Source organism: Coturnix japonica, chromosome 3 (assembly GCF_054131305.1).
Source record: "Coturnix japonica strain WE chromosome 3, WE-NBRP24, whole genome shotgun sequence".
Lineage (NCBI taxonomy): Eukaryota > Metazoa > Chordata > Aves > Galliformes > Phasianidae > Coturnix > Coturnix japonica.
In genome coordinates this window covers 26,789,193-26,804,026 of record NC_140665.1, presented here as the reverse complement: position 1 = coordinate 26,804,026, position 14,834 = coordinate 26,789,193, and the positions used below count along the sequence as shown (strand labels likewise).

General features: G+C 40.2%; 2 protein-coding genes across 29 annotated transcripts in view; one reads left to right on the top strand and one right to left on the bottom strand.

The window, feature by feature from the left end:
- Positions 1–5,887: 5,887 nt before the first annotated feature.
- On the bottom strand, positions 5,888–10,589 carry CRIPT (CXXC repeat containing interactor of PDZ3 domain). The gene is made up of 5 exons (XM_015857485.3): positions 10,558–10,589; positions 10,398–10,463; positions 9,678–9,732; positions 8,837–8,940; positions 5,888–7,697 (listed from the first exon to the last, which is right to left on the bottom strand). The coding sequence occupies exons 1-5, from the start codon at positions 10,571–10,573 to the stop codon at positions 7,633–7,635; spliced, it is 306 nt and encodes a 101-aa protein (XP_015712971.2). The 5' UTR covers positions 10,574–10,589; the 3' UTR covers positions 5,888–7,632.
- Positions 10,590–10,625: 36 nt separating this feature from the next.
- PIGF (phosphatidylinositol glycan anchor biosynthesis class F) overlaps positions 10,626–14,834 on the top strand; it is a 22,366-nt gene continuing 18,157 nt past the window's right edge. For 3 of the 28 annotated variants that reach the window (XR_014944638.1, XM_085543149.1, XM_085543142.1), the window contains exons 1-5: positions 10,626–10,734; positions 10,840–11,087; positions 12,066–12,203; positions 12,711–12,802; positions 13,570–13,686. Coding sequence is in view for 22 of the 28 variants with exons in the window: in XM_085543149.1 (XP_085399275.1) it covers positions 12,108–12,203; positions 12,711–12,802; positions 13,570–13,686 (305 nt within the window). In the remaining 6 variants the exon portion in view is untranslated. Of the gene's footprint in view, positions 11,088–12,065; positions 12,204–12,710; positions 12,803–13,569; positions 13,687–14,834 lie in introns of all 28 variants that reach the window. The other 25 variants (XR_014944637.1, XM_085543137.1, XM_085543132.1 and 22 more) reach the window with 14 other exon arrangements.

Sequence of the window (14,834 nt, the reverse complement as noted above, 5' to 3'; positions counted from 1 at the left end):
ATTGTGGATAATCTACTGCTGGATACAGAACAGCCACTGCTCTCTACGTAAAGGTAGTACCTTTATATGTATCAAAAACAATGACAGTGATGTTAAAATATATACATATTTCTGTTGAAAATTAGAGCTTACATAATAGGATGCTGTTATACTTTATGTAGTTACTTGCAAAGGTTTCATAACAGTAGTTTTTCATACCATGGAAATGTTGTCAATTCTAAACCTGTTTTCCCTTCGGACTGTTTGAAAGAACACTTGCCATCATCCACAGGCTGATATTGGCAGGAGGGTGTTCACTGTGAAAGGTGCTCAATTAAGGAGTTGGCACCTCAGCCTGAACTGAAATAGCCTCAGAAGCATGCTGCAAATATTTTCCTATTGCCCAGACTTCTCAGCAGGGAGGGACTTGGCAGAGAGCTAAGGTCTGTATGAAGGGTAGGTTCTGTGATCTGTGTAGTTAAGAGATAACACCAAGCACATTTATTTTACTGGCAGCTGCTGATGGCCCTGCTGGTCACTTGCTATGTTGGCCAGATTAGTTTTGTAAGCAAAGCAAGGAATACCTGTAACTTTCACACTAATCAGTCTTTTTAGATAGAACAAACAAGATCCCTGCAAGTGAGTTACTTTCTTTTCTGTTGAACAATTTAAGGTTATCAAATAATGAGCAAACTCCCTACATCTGGAAGCAAAACAAAACAAACAAACAAAATCACATCACAGCTCCACATCATAAAGAGCCAAAAATAAAACTAAATGTCAACAATCTTCTACTGTATTCCTACTGCAACTCAGAGGTATTAGGAACTGCTTTGTAATTGTGATAGCATGCCCAATAATGCAGTAGGAATTGATCATACTAGTAAAATATGATCTTCTTGTTTTGGTTGACAGATGTCTCACAGAAAAAGCAGTTTTACACATACTGACTTCAGAAGACCATAACTACATTTATAAAGTAGATGGATTAAAACAAATGGGTGCTGGCTTACCTCCAGGGCTAGAGAGAGAAAGAAAATGGGCTCAAGCACAGCTGAATCACATCATGTGAGACACGCACTTCACTGGCTTATGCTAACAGGCCCTGGTGTCCCTAATGCCTTCTTTAAACAGAGCATACCTGCAGTGCAGCAGGACCATCTCGGCATTACTTCACAAGTGCTGGCAGTAGTAATGGGGTTTACAAGTTCCACTTTTCTCCCTGTAGTTTAAGAGCAGTTTACCAAGCAGTGCTCTTACAATTACTGAGGCTCTGAAATATACTGGAGTGCCCATGGGTTGTAGAATCACTCTACGTACTTCCCAATATCTAATCACAGTGCTTGGTATCAATATCATGAATAGCTGTGTAGTCCTGGTGTTTTCCTGTTGTTTCCTTCTGAGACAGCTCAGGTAACATTCTGAGTCAGCCCCGAAGATAACTCTGCTTATGACACTGATATAATGACCTTGGTGAAGTCATTTGCAGCTGGCTTTGCAACAGACTTTGGTGCTCCAGTGCTTCCTTGTTAGGCTGAGTCACGTGCAGTGGTACTTGAGGTGGGGCACTGCAGTTCTCCTGCACAAAAGTCCATGTGTTGTTGGGTGCTGAAGGATGAGATCCTCAAAAAGCAACAAGCTGAGTAGCTACGTAAGCAGGATAAAGGTCTTTTCCATTAAGGGCTCCTAGGTATCTAAGGATAAAGAAGGGGAACTTGTCTTTAGTCAGACTTTCCCCGTGAATTCTGTTCTGGAGATATCTGGCAGACACTGTGGATTTGTTTGGCAGAAATGGAGTGCAAGATAAAGTTCCTAAGTAGTATGGCAGAATATGTATGTGCCACACTGCTACCACAAATAGCCCTTTGGTAGTCTGGTGAGCTGCCCTTTGGAAGTCATACAGCACTGGAAAAAGAGCAAGACAATTACTTGCCCATTTCTAAAAGCCACTACACACGGTGATAGAATATCCTGAGCTGGAAGGGACCTCGATGGGCACATGTCCCCCAGAAGTGGTCTGGGTGGCTGTATCAGCTGCTATAGCCAGTGAGGCATGCACACAAATGAATATATACATACAGTCTTATGGAAAACTGTTTGAACCCACTTCCAGGAAAAACAACAACATAAAAACTATGCTCTATTTAGTTTCTGTATTAATCAGCTCCTGTGTTAAACTCTTATCATATTCTGCCCTGGACACATGGTAGATTATCCAGTAATACACATAGCAAAGACACAGGCACAAGTGACCTCCTAACAATGGCTTCCTTGGTAGCCTTGGTCAAATCAGCTGAATGGCTCTTATTTCTGTACCTTGCATGCTGCTGTAAGAGAAAATTAATGCTTAGCAAGTGCTCAAGGACAGAAGTGTGCATTCGTGCACCACAGTCTTTTACAGTTGCTAGTATTACAATTCCCTCCCTCAATCAAGCATTGATTGTTCATTACCAGCAGAAAGGCAGGAATAAAGCAAGAGCATATGGCCCCTGATGGTAGAGTAGTTGTTATAAAATTTCACTTCACAACCGTACACAACAGTCAAGCTTGGTTAATCTATAGATTCACCTCCAAACAAGTCACAATAAGGTTTTGCCATATACAGATTTATATAGGAAAGGATCTGAAAGCTTTATGGAATTGTTCAAATATAACAGCCTTCCAAAAACTTTTCCCTGGTACCCGGCTGCCGCATTTCTGGAAATGAACAAACCAAACAAGAACAAAAACCAAGAACTGTTGCCTAGATGCCAGCTCCCTAGCAGCCATCAAAGCCTTTTATCACACCTGGCCCAGTGACACTGATGTATTAGTGAACAGGAGTATACGCATCAGAACAATAAGTGCTTGGGACAATCTGGGATGAACAGAAACAAAATTCTCACCTTTATGTCAGCAACAGCGGTAACAGAAAACTAATGGCCAGGAGTGATTTTCTGTAAAATAGCCTCATAACCGCATTACGGTTACATGTGAAGAGACCCATTAGCCAGTAGAAAATCACAATGATGAGTCCTGTGTTTGTATATGAACTGAAACAGTTAAACAATAGCTATATTGAATCGTAACTACAACGAGGCACAAAAGAAATCTCCACACTTGTTTTCCCAATACCGCCTGGCAGACAGGCACACAGTAAGTGCATTTGCTGGAAGCACTTACACTTTGCTCTGAAAAACAGCCTTAATGGATCGCTAACATTGCCAAGCTCAGTCTGTGTCTGTGCAAAGAGAGGCTAAGGAAGGAGAAAGTTGCTTCTTGAGCCTTTCTACCATTTGACATCTAGTCTGGAAATGCCTGCTTAAATGAGTAGGTTGACCATCATTTCTGTGGCACCTGAAAACTGAACTTGCTATTTACTCCATTACAGAAAAGCCTTGACGAACCATGTCAGAAAACAATCTTCATCAGCAATATCCACATGGAGAAGACTGCCCTCAGCTTTTCCCTTCAGGTTTTTTTTTTTTGGCAGGATTTCAAACAAATTCTTCCAGGCCCCTTCATCACATCCGCTCTCGTTGCCCTGATGTGGGTGAAATGAGCACTCCTTATCAACAGAGAATTCAAGTCTTCTGTTGATGTTAGACAGAGATGATGAACACATGGATGCCTCACGCAAATCTTGTTAAGTAAGCTGCAGCTTCCATCCATAAAAGTTAATGAAAAACCAGTTTCTGATGAAGTTCAGATGATAACTCCTTCCATAAAAGCAGAAGTTCTGAGAGAAACAAAATACTTTAAAGCCAACTGCTTTTCACAGCAAGGCACATTTTTAATCCTCGCTAACAGAAACATTTGGCCCTTATTTATATATGAGGGCTATCCTCATGCCTAGTCAGGCTGTCCATCCAGTTCTACCATTGGGGATAGCAAAAACATTTTTGCTTAGTAGCAAACCTCAGCTGCAGTGTGACAACAGTGTTTGTTCTCTGATGATATTCAAGGCCAGTTTTTCTGTTATCAGCATTCAGTTTGGCACTTTGCAACCTTCCTAAACCAGTGGAAGCAAAAGACACAACCATGATCCCATGCCAAACCACTGCTCACAGAGAACATACTTCTAGTAATATCTATTGAGCAACCAGTGGGCACAAAGGCACTGGAAACAAAACTTCTTCAAGTAAGCAATAACCTTTCAATAATCAACAATAACCTAACAATAATCTCTTTCAACTAACCAAATGCTGCTTGCATACAGCAGGGGCACTAAAAGGCTGTACTGAAATTCAGAAGTGTTATCACTGCTTAGCTTCAGTAGCACTCTTGGAACAACCAGCACAACAATTAGAGGAAAAGAAGTTCCCACTGTACATTTCACACCCACCATGAAAGCCTTTTTTACTCCCTGACACTAAGAAACCTCACATTGCCTTTCTTGTCATCTACAGACAGTTCACTGCCCTTGGATGTAGACTTTTCTCCTCTTAGGCTTACTGTCCTTTAGTGAATAATGAATTTCTCATACTGTGGTCTGTTGTTTCCATGGCTGAGAAATGTACAGCTCTGTTAGGAAAATACAGTAACTTGGTTCATTGTGTTACTTCATGCAGCTGCTTAATTTAAGCTGTCTATTATTTTTTGCACATAACTCTTGTGTTTACTAATACAAAGGCAGCCCTAAGATACTCTTGAGTAGAACGATGCCCAGCCAGTACAGAACCAGGTAAGAATTAAAAGTCTTTATGCCTTGGACCAGCCTAACCCGGGTGGTCCTTTCTCTAGTTGATGCAGCAATAGCAGTAAATCAATCAGAGGAACAAATGGGAAGGATGGGAAGAATACAAGGGCTCAAAAAAATCTCTTCAATGGTTTCTGTTCAGTTTTCATCTGTTTGGCTACATAGAAATGCCCTTATAGCTATTCCCTTCATTTCTCTCAGAAATCTGCATCAAAATGCTTCCTGTACATAGTAATACCTCTAGCCAATAAACATGCAGAAAGAGCAAGGCCAGTAGGAATTCAGCAGTAGTGAGGAAAAATCCTAATCCAAGTCAATTTGGCAGCACAAATCTCTTACATAACCTGTGAACTAGAGGACAGTCTGACCATCTGGGAACGTTAATTTGTTCTTCTCAAGACATTAAACAAAAGTGGCAACTTTCCATGACAGATTTTTCTTTGCTTTTCAAGGCATAATGTTGCAAGAAAGGCATCACATGCTAATGAGACATTCCTAATGTAATAAAAAAAATGCTTTTATATGACAATTCAATTATATCGGAGCAGTATACAAATTTAAGCCATAGAGCAGAGAGGCAGAACAGGGCCTGAGATACAAACTTATTGTAGTAGGTCTCCAAAACAATGATTTCTGAAAGAAAAGGGCGTTTCTGAAAGCTGACTAAATACATCAGAACATCTTACACAGACCACAGGAACTGAACCTCTCACGAGAGTAAAAAGGTCTGAGATGAGCATGTGCAAACCACTAGAACAGGCACCATCTGTAACCACTTGAAACTCTCTCCTTTTTCCACCAACAATGCAGCCTTTCAATACCTGAAGGGAACCTACACCCATGAGGGGAGTAAACTCTTCGAAAGGGCTGACAATAGCAGGACATGGGGAAATGGTTTTAAGTTGAAAGAGGGAAGATTTAGGTTGGATGTTAGGGGGAAGTTCTTCACTAGGAGAGTGGTTAGGCCCTGGAACAGGCTGCCCAGGGAGGCTGTGGATGCCCCGTCCTTGGAGGTGTTCAAGACCAGGTTGGATGGGGCCCTGGGCAACCTGATCTAGTAAAGGTGTATGTTTGGTGGCCCTGCCAGGCAGGGGGGTTGGAACTACATGATCCTTGAGGTCCCTTCCAACCCGGGTCATTCTGTGATTCTGTAACAAGCAAAAGCAGCTGCCCGGTAATAGGTTATAAAAGCTCCATTCATAAACCAACTGTCAACAAAGAATCATAGTATTTACATGTTACAAACAAAATACACATTTACTCGATACAGTATTTACAGTGTAAAATAACCTTGAATGGATACAATGCATTCAAGAATTACAAACAGTCATATTTTTGAAACAAAGATGCTGGAAAACATTAGGAAGGCAAGAAAAACTTTATATACAGAATGGCCAAACTAATCTTATAGAATAAATACACAAAGAATGAAGAGTTTGCAGAATATCAGAGGATCTTTCAGTTGAAATCACCTTGAATAAGTCTGATCAAAAAGCTAAAGCTGAAGGCTAAGTTGGAAACAAGTTGATGAAAACTGTTTAACCCAATTATGGGAGGATAAAACAATAATAATTATATATTAACCACCTTACCTGTGATTTTTAGATTTCTTTCTATAAATGTAGGATTTTTTACAATTGTTTTAAAATACCATTTACTGCCTCTAGAAATGACTTGCTCAGATGTCCAGTTACATTCCCCCAGTTAATCCTTTCACATGGTCGGAATTACTTGGTTTACAACCATCACTTCTAATAGTCTTCATAAATTTAGTGCAATACAGTCAGTGCACTAAGTGATACCACTTGCACAGAAAATACCCTACAGCTGCAGAGGACAAAAAAGAGGCAGAAAACAAGTACATTCAAGTGAGCCCCTTCAGCACAACCACCTTACATAAATCCAGCAGGCAGTAACCAAATTCAGTCACCTCACTACAGACTATTCTTTCCAGCACAACAGAAGAGATGTTCTTATGATGGTCTTATTTTGGGCTCTCGATGGTTGCCAGGGTATTGTTGTAACATGGGACAATGATCCGTACATATCTATTCACAGGGAAATTCCTATTGATATTTTCTTCATTATGGTTGAAAATAAGTTGCAAAACTGTAAGAATTTGCTAAGAATAGATGGCAAGAGGGATAAACAAAAAGGTCTAGTTAAAATCCTATCATGAATTCAAGTTGTTATTCTTTGTAAGAGAAATTGCTTCCTTATGTAGAAATTACACAAGGATAAGAGAAATGCAGTCTCACATGTTCACAGGTGCATGCTTCAAGTCTCATCTCCAATCAGTGCTAAGGAGAAGGCAGCCTGTTTTGATCTTTCCATCTGACATTTATATAACTGATTACAGCACAGAATTCAGGAGCCAGTTTCAAAACAAGTGTTTAGAAAGCACACTAACTTAGGAAATAAGGAGACTGAGACCTGGCATTAGAAATTGATGCTCGTTATTTTATTGCCTTGGGCCACCAGATGCCATATGCAAAATCTGCTTAGGATCTGACAGGGGAATAGCTGATCAATCTTGCTGCAGGAGTAAGAAGCAGCAGAGTAACACACTGCATTTCAGTAGTTTAACAGCTTGTGATTCAACAAACCCTACTGCTGGATCAGAATAATGCAATTAAACTCTGAAAAGCAGCACTTCAAAGCGCAGGACATAACAGTTAAGGATAAGCATAAATATAAATACCTATAAGCACAGAACTAATTAATGACAGTACTTTAATGAGGTGATACAAGCTTATATTTTATGTATCTGTTAAGTATTACCACCAGACAAGCCGAAGAACTAAAATCAAATACCACGTTCATTTCTACAGAAGCATCCAGGCTGTCGTCTCCCCTAAACCCATTCCAAGTAAGTCTATTATATTCCAGAAAGCAATATTCACAAACAACATTGGACAAAGGTAAATGTACAAAGACACAGAAATCAGCTGTTCATAAAAAACTGATCAATGTAGTTAGACAGAAGTTTGCTTGTAGTTCTTTGTATCCAAGACCTTCTTGCCACACATTGAACAGATGCCTACAAACACACAAAAGGTGTGTAAGTCATTAAACGATCATCATCTTTTCTTCCAAAACATACTTAATATGTTTTTGTAAGGATAATTTTCAATAAACTGTTAATTACTTCTAATTGCCAATCTACCGGTGCACCTTCTCATCAGATATTGCACATTCATTAGTAGTAATATGATTTTTAACACAAATTAATAATTGCAATATACATGTAACACTTCCACTTAAAAAATAAACTCTATTTTAAGAGCATTATGATTCACAGCAGCACCTGAAGCCTCGAATTTGCTGAACTACTGGAGGCCAGCCAGGAAAAGGATCCCAACTGGCAAACGGGTAAAAATAGCATATAACTAAACTTTAGAATTCCTGTAGCCTGAGATGGACAGAAAGTAGCAAGGTTAAGGAAATACAGGCGCCAAGAAACTGATTGCTAAATGAAAGATTAACCGGCAACTGAGAAAGCTGAGAAGAATACAGTTTCACAGAATTAAGTTAATTACAGTGTGCGAGAGAGAAATATAATGGACACCAAGAATAGCTGAGAGTTGAAACAGAGAAGACTAATGACCCAGAGGCAGCCCTCCGTTAGCAGACTTCCAAACCATGTACTCAGTGACACAGTGTGAAGTTGTAGAACAATTAACATTATTCCATAAACAAAAATCACTACCAGTTAGCTGTGACTCTACATCTAACAATTCATCCAGCCCATGTCTGCGTGCTGAGTGAATTCTTCAATAGTAAGAAGGTAACCGAGTTCATGTTGCACTATTTTCCCCCCATGGATTACAAGTTTGAGCCATTTTGCTTGCCCCCTGAAATTCACAAGACTGATAAAATTTTATATTCTCCAGTAGAGATTTCATAAGGGTTCTGAGTCCCTGTTATTACAATGTTTGACCACCCTCATGGTGAAAATTATTTTATTCACATGGAATTAAAGAATTCTGCACTCTTCTCCATCACTGTGCACTGTGATGGGGGCTCAGTGCACCTTCTATACCTTCCTATTATTAGCTGAAGACAGTAACTGAATCTCATCACAGCCTTCTCTTTTCCTCACAGAACAAAATCAAAGACTTCTACTTGGTCTCTAATTCCAAATCAAAGCGGGGTAATAAAGTTCTCAGTGAAACTCACCTTTTTTATAGGCACATCCTTGGCAATAGTGAGACCCTGGCTGATGGACAGAACTCTTACAAATTCGACATATTGCAAATTTGTTCTTTCCATAAGGATCAAACCTGGAAAAATGGAGAAGTACTTTGTTTATGCACAGTGAAATAAAGTAATTCCTTCATCTCATACTAAAAATGCTATGCGAGAGGAAATAGACAAAAACTCCAGCAAAAACTGCAATCAAAAACAGGGACATAAAGAGGTCAACTCTAATAGACTACAGAATTTCTACAAAAAACCTCCCATTTTCTCCATTAAGAGAGGTTTCTTGTGTTATAGAAATTAAATTAATAAATGATGAACTAAAACCACACATTGTTCTTAAGATACAAGCCTATTTCAAAGTCAAAATACATTTCAACAATGGCTTGCCCCTGGCATAACAGAATATCCTTTAGACATTAAGGAGATGCTCAAGCGTTTGAACAGGTAATGTTAGCATGGAAGATCACAGAATCATGTGAGTTGGAAGGGACCTTTAAATGTCATCTAGTCCAACTCTCCTGCAACAAACAGAGACAAACAGCCTTTTCAGCCCCTCTCTTAACACAAACAGCAATTCCTACCAATTTTAGGGATGCCCACAGCAATACAGCTGCCCATGCTCTGTAATTCCACAGAAAGCCCCAATGAAATACATAAATACACACTGCCACCAAGGATTAACATGTTAAAAGAAATGAATAAATTAAGTTGTATTTTGGACAAGTTTTGAGGAATTACCCTGCTTTGTGAGAATGCAAGGTCTCAGTTACAGAAAATTGAATTATTTTTTAAGCTGAAATGAGGATTAAATACTAACCTTGCTTTCTTTGAGGTCAACGCCTTGTTTTCATTCAGCTTACGGCCACCGCTTTCTATAAAAAAAATACAACCACAAGGCAATGCATTTCACAGTCCAGCTTCCAACTGCCACATGTGGGCATGTGTGATCAGAGCAAAGTGAAGCATGAAGCACATAGCATGGGCAGGCCCTGCATATCATCCTTCCACATGAGGGGAAAGATCATAATGTAAACATAGAAAGTGTTGGGTTGGAAGGGACCCCCCAGGGATGGTTAAGTTCCAGCACCCTGCCACAGGCAGGGCCACCAACCTCCAGATCTGGTACTAAACCAAGTTTCCTGGGGCTCCATCCAACCTGGTCTTCACCACCTCCACAGCCTCTCTGGGCAGTCTCCCCAGCACCTCACCACTCTGTGTGAAGAGCTTCCCCTAACATCCATCTAAACCTTCCCTCTTTGAGCTTAAAACCATTACCTCTCATTCTATCATTACCTATTCAAGTAAAAAGTTGATTCTCCCCCCCGCCCCCCCCCCCGGTAATGATCCCATTTTAAATACGGAAGGCTGCAATGAGATGGACAAATTCAACGCCAAAAAGCTCGAGGTAAACAACCCTTCACTGCACTCAATGGAAACTACAGCAGTGAAGGGCCAACCCGGTAACTCCAGCAGGCTTTGGGGCTGCCCCCCGAACCCTCCGGACGACCCGCAGGGAACACCCAGCGACCGACACTACCTGTGGTGTTTCTCGCCCCATCCTTCCACGTATCAGGAGTGATCACGGTGCCCAGCTTCCTCTCACCTACGGAAAGAAACACCACGAAATAAACGATTAGAATTGCGCTGCCCTCAGACCCCGCTTAGTGCCGGGATCCCCCCAATCCCACCCTACTCACACTTCTCGCACACCATGGCCGCCCAGCACAACAACCGCCGCTTCCGGACCCGCCCCGGAGCTGACGCCATCCCGTTGCCGGGCGGCCGGCGTCCCGGGTACGGGCCAGGTGGGCCCCGCACGTTGTTAGGCCGCCCCGCGGGGCGAGCCTGACCTAGGACGTTGTGCGAGCGTGAGGGTCGTTAATCTACCACTAAAAAGCCCTTTTCTCCCCCAGAACGCCCTCATTGCCCCGCTGGTGCGGCTGAGTCCCGCTGACCGAGTGCCGCTCGCTGTGTTGCAGGTGGCCGGCGGCACGGCGCCATGAAGGAGGCAGAGCTGAGGAGGCTGCTGGCTGCCAACCTGCTCTGCTTCGTCTCCATCGTCCTGACCGCACTCGTACCGGCCTTGTTCCTGGATGGGTTCTCGGTTTTGGGCACTCACCTCACGTGGCTGTGTGTTTGTTCTGTCTGTGTTAGCGTCCTTAACGTAACCTTGTGTTTAATCCTAAAGCCAAGTCCGTCTTCTAAGAGAAGCTCGCTGTCTAACAAGGTAAGATTTGTTTCTTTCTTAGATTCCTATCGAGTGATGTGGAGAGGATGCTAAGCCTGTCACTGAAATGATGTGATGAGAAAGAAGTTACAACTTCTGGTGGTGAATTCTTGTTTTCCATGAGTTGCAGAGCTTAACTCTGTCTGCACCTGCCAGCAGCCCTCTGGGCTGAGCATCCCTGACACTTCTTGCCCATGGGGTTGTGATTTGTAGTCACAAGTCTATCACTGACTGCATGCTGGTAGGAATTGGGGCACACCAGAGTGGGCACGAAATTCACTTTGCAGTCTAGGCCTGACCTTCGTTATTGCAGAGTATTGCTTTGTTCTTTGTGTAGGAACTGAGATGTAAAATTGGGAACAGCTCATTACTACTAAAACTTGATGAGGCAGTGGCACAGCTGCCCAGAGAAGCTGTGGTGCCCCATCCCCAGAGGTGTTAAGGCCAGGTTGGATGGGGGTCTGGGCAGCCTGAGCTGGTGGTGGCCAGCCCTGCTCATGGCAGGGGGTTGGAAATGGGTGGGCTTTGAGGCCCCCACCAACTGAAGCCATTGTGACTCACTGAAAGTTGGTAAACTATAAAAAGTGAAGTTGAAAAGTGTCAGAACAATTGCATTTCATTGAATGACTAAATCTGCAGAAATTAAATCTGGGAGATTTCTTTGTAGTTACAGTTTGTAATAGGACCATTGAGGGTGTGGATCCTAATTTAACAGGTTAGAGGAGTAAAACATAGCTGGGTCAGGAGTGGTAGAATACAATTTGAAGTCAGCTTAGTCGTGCAACCCCACCAGCTGTGTCAGACAGTGCTCTTACAGTGATTCTTAAAAGAGTTAAGCAGTCATCCAAGAAAGTAGTATCTTTGTATGTAAAACTGTTAATTGCTGACAGAGGGGATATAAAATACATGAAAACATCATGGAAAACAAGTCTTTTAACCATCTGTGATTTGAAAATGAAGTAGGCTTATGTGTTCTAGGTGAGGTTTCATCCCAGCCTAGCATATGTATAAATATCAAAGATGTGGCCAAGTGAGATATGGATTTCCATTTGTGACCTGATCAGAACAGGCCTAGCCAGATGTGCTTATCCAGTGTCCATCCTTCTGTATGATATAGTGAGTACCCAGAAGCTGTCATTTAATTTTGTAGACACTTCTATGTAGATCTACAGACATTTTTCAAAGGGACTTAGTGCGTACAATGCCAAGTTTCAAAACAGAGTGGCTTTAATTGCTGATGCTTTTAAATACTACTTTTGATTCTGAACATCATTTTTTAATATTATGTACTTTCTTACTTTGAATTTTTTTTTAACTTTGATTAAAAGGCATGTTTCACAGAATGTCAGACCATTTCTGATTACGTTGTCATTTTCAGTTATATATTTTATATTTGTTTTATTATAATAAGTTGGATGAAGAAACATTGGATGGAGTGTATGTGGTCATTTGAATTCATTGTTTAAAGGGTACCTGTTTGAATACATACTGTGCTGTAGCTAGAATTGAATATGTAAAGAATAGTGTGTGATGTTGTTGATTACATACATATAAGCTAAGTATGTTGTTGATATTCTCTTTACTTTTGAAACGTCATTCTGATATTCTATTGCTCTTTTTTAGATATCCAGATTTCTAAAATGCTGTATATACTTTTTCATGTCTTGCATACTATTTCATGCGATTATTGTTCTTTATGGAGCACCTCTCATAGAGTAAGTCAGAAGACCCTATTTTTTTCTAAACGCTTTAAGGGGGAGTTCTCCTAGCAGATATTGGTATCAATTCTTCTATATTATTTGGTACATAGGAAGTTAAAAAATAAGCTCTTGGCTGGAGGAATCAGGGTGGCTTTCTTTGTAGACGTTGGCTCTTATAGATGTTATGTATTTGGAGATCTGTTCTGTGAGACCTTTAGAAACAAGCTGTTTTACTTTGATATTTGTTCTATGTAGAGGGACAAGTATTTTCCACGTTTCACTCAGTCTTTGTGTGGGTACAAATGCTTGCTGAGTTTTGTTTAATTCTTTATCTCCTAAGATTGTAAAATACACATCTTGTATATCTTTCATCCTATTGATAGAAGTAAATTTTTAGGCATAGTTAAGTAAAGAAAATAAGAGAATCAGTATTTGGTTTCATGGCTGCTTCCACAATGTCAAACTAGAAAAATAAGCTGAATAATGAAGTGTATGTCCAAGTATTCAAAACTGTATGAGATAAACCTGTATTTAACATGATACAGGTATCAGGGGCTAATAAACTACATTTCAGTCTTAGCTGAGGCAACAGATAATAGTGATTTTCCTCTACCTTTTTGAACTGTGCTAGAATAATAAGAAAAAGCTTTATTCTTCTACATGAGGCTTAAGAAAGCACATGTGCTTTCACAGGTTGATTGAAGTTATTTTTTTTCTAAGACTTCCAAGATTTAGGAAAATTGGTATTTATAACGTAATTTTGTTATATTGCTTCTTTGTAGGTCAGTGACTGAGACATTTTTGTTTGCAGTTCTCCTGTCTACCTTTACCACTTTACAATGTTTATGTTTGCTGGGACCAAACATACAAGCTTGGATACGAGTATTTAGTAGAAATGGGTAAGTTCTGTTCCATTCTAATTTCTAACCAGAATAGAAATGGACTGAATTGATGTGAATATCAGGCAATTTTTATTACTATTTTATTTTGGGGAGGGAAACTCTCTGAGTTATGGATGTTGTTTCACTTTTGTAATGGCAGCTCTGTGAAAGCATTTCTGAGAGTGTTCTTTATTTTGAAGATGCAGATTGGGAAAAGTGGCCTTTTATTTCTGTTATCCAAAGACTAAGCCTTGCTTTAGGTATGTTTGGAGGAGGTAAAGTTTCAAATGAGAGTTCTGCTGGTCTGAAAGCATCCTGCTGTCCAGTGTGATGATTTTAATAAAGAGAAGACCTGCGAGTGAGCTGCAGAGGAAGAATTTGATCCACATTAGCTTTATAAAAACAGTTTTTAGAGTAGGAATAGCAGCTAAAAATCAGTAGTATTTTAACAGTATTATAAACTTAAATGTAGTTGTGAAGATAATGTATAGTCTACTGTCATCTTACTTATGTAATCTTTGCCCTCGTTCCTTTTCAGATTTCAAAGAAAGCTTTCCTCAGTGTCAGAGGTTTCAAGCGCTCTTTAAATATGCTCTTGGAAAAAAAAACCAATGAATGTAATTTATTATTTTGCCTAGTAAAAGCCATTATATTAGCTTGGGTCAAGGATAACACGGTCTTCAGAATTATTCCATCTCTTTTGCCTTTTTTCACACGCTAAATAACAGGACTGTTGAAAACTGGGACTGTGAAATATAAGAAGCTCCACATACACTTGAAGTTTAATAAGGCATTGGTGTTCGTTCCCTTAGTTTGTAAGGGTAAACTCTCGTCTCAAAAGAAGACAAAAAGTTGTATCATCCCACTGACTGAGGGGAGTTGCATTTAGTTACTCTGTGTAGAGAAGATTAGAAATAAGAAGCTGTTTATAGTAGTTTACATATTGACTTTTGTTTTCTATCAATTCTCAGCTTACTGAAAAGTATCTAAATTCTTATCCATGTTGGTTATGTTTCGTTTTTATTTTCAGTGGAAGGAGTGAATAGGGTAACAAAAATGATAACTCACAAGAACTTAATAAAATCATAATGTTATTTAGGCAAAACGAATCATTGCTGATTCACTTGTTCTTCCATGGAAGTTTTGCAGCTGGAGAGAACAGGTGA

Coding starts and splice junctions, on each gene's coding strand:
- CRIPT (XM_015857485.3), bottom strand. Junction 8,941..9,677: donor TTGACCTCAAAGAAAGCAAG/GTTAGTATTTAA, acceptor CCATTTTTCCAG/GTTTGATCCTTATGGAAAGA. Junction 7,698..8,836: donor AGGATGTGCCTATAAAAAAG/GTGAGTTTCACT, acceptor GTGTGTTTGTAG/GCATCTGTTCAATGTGTGGC.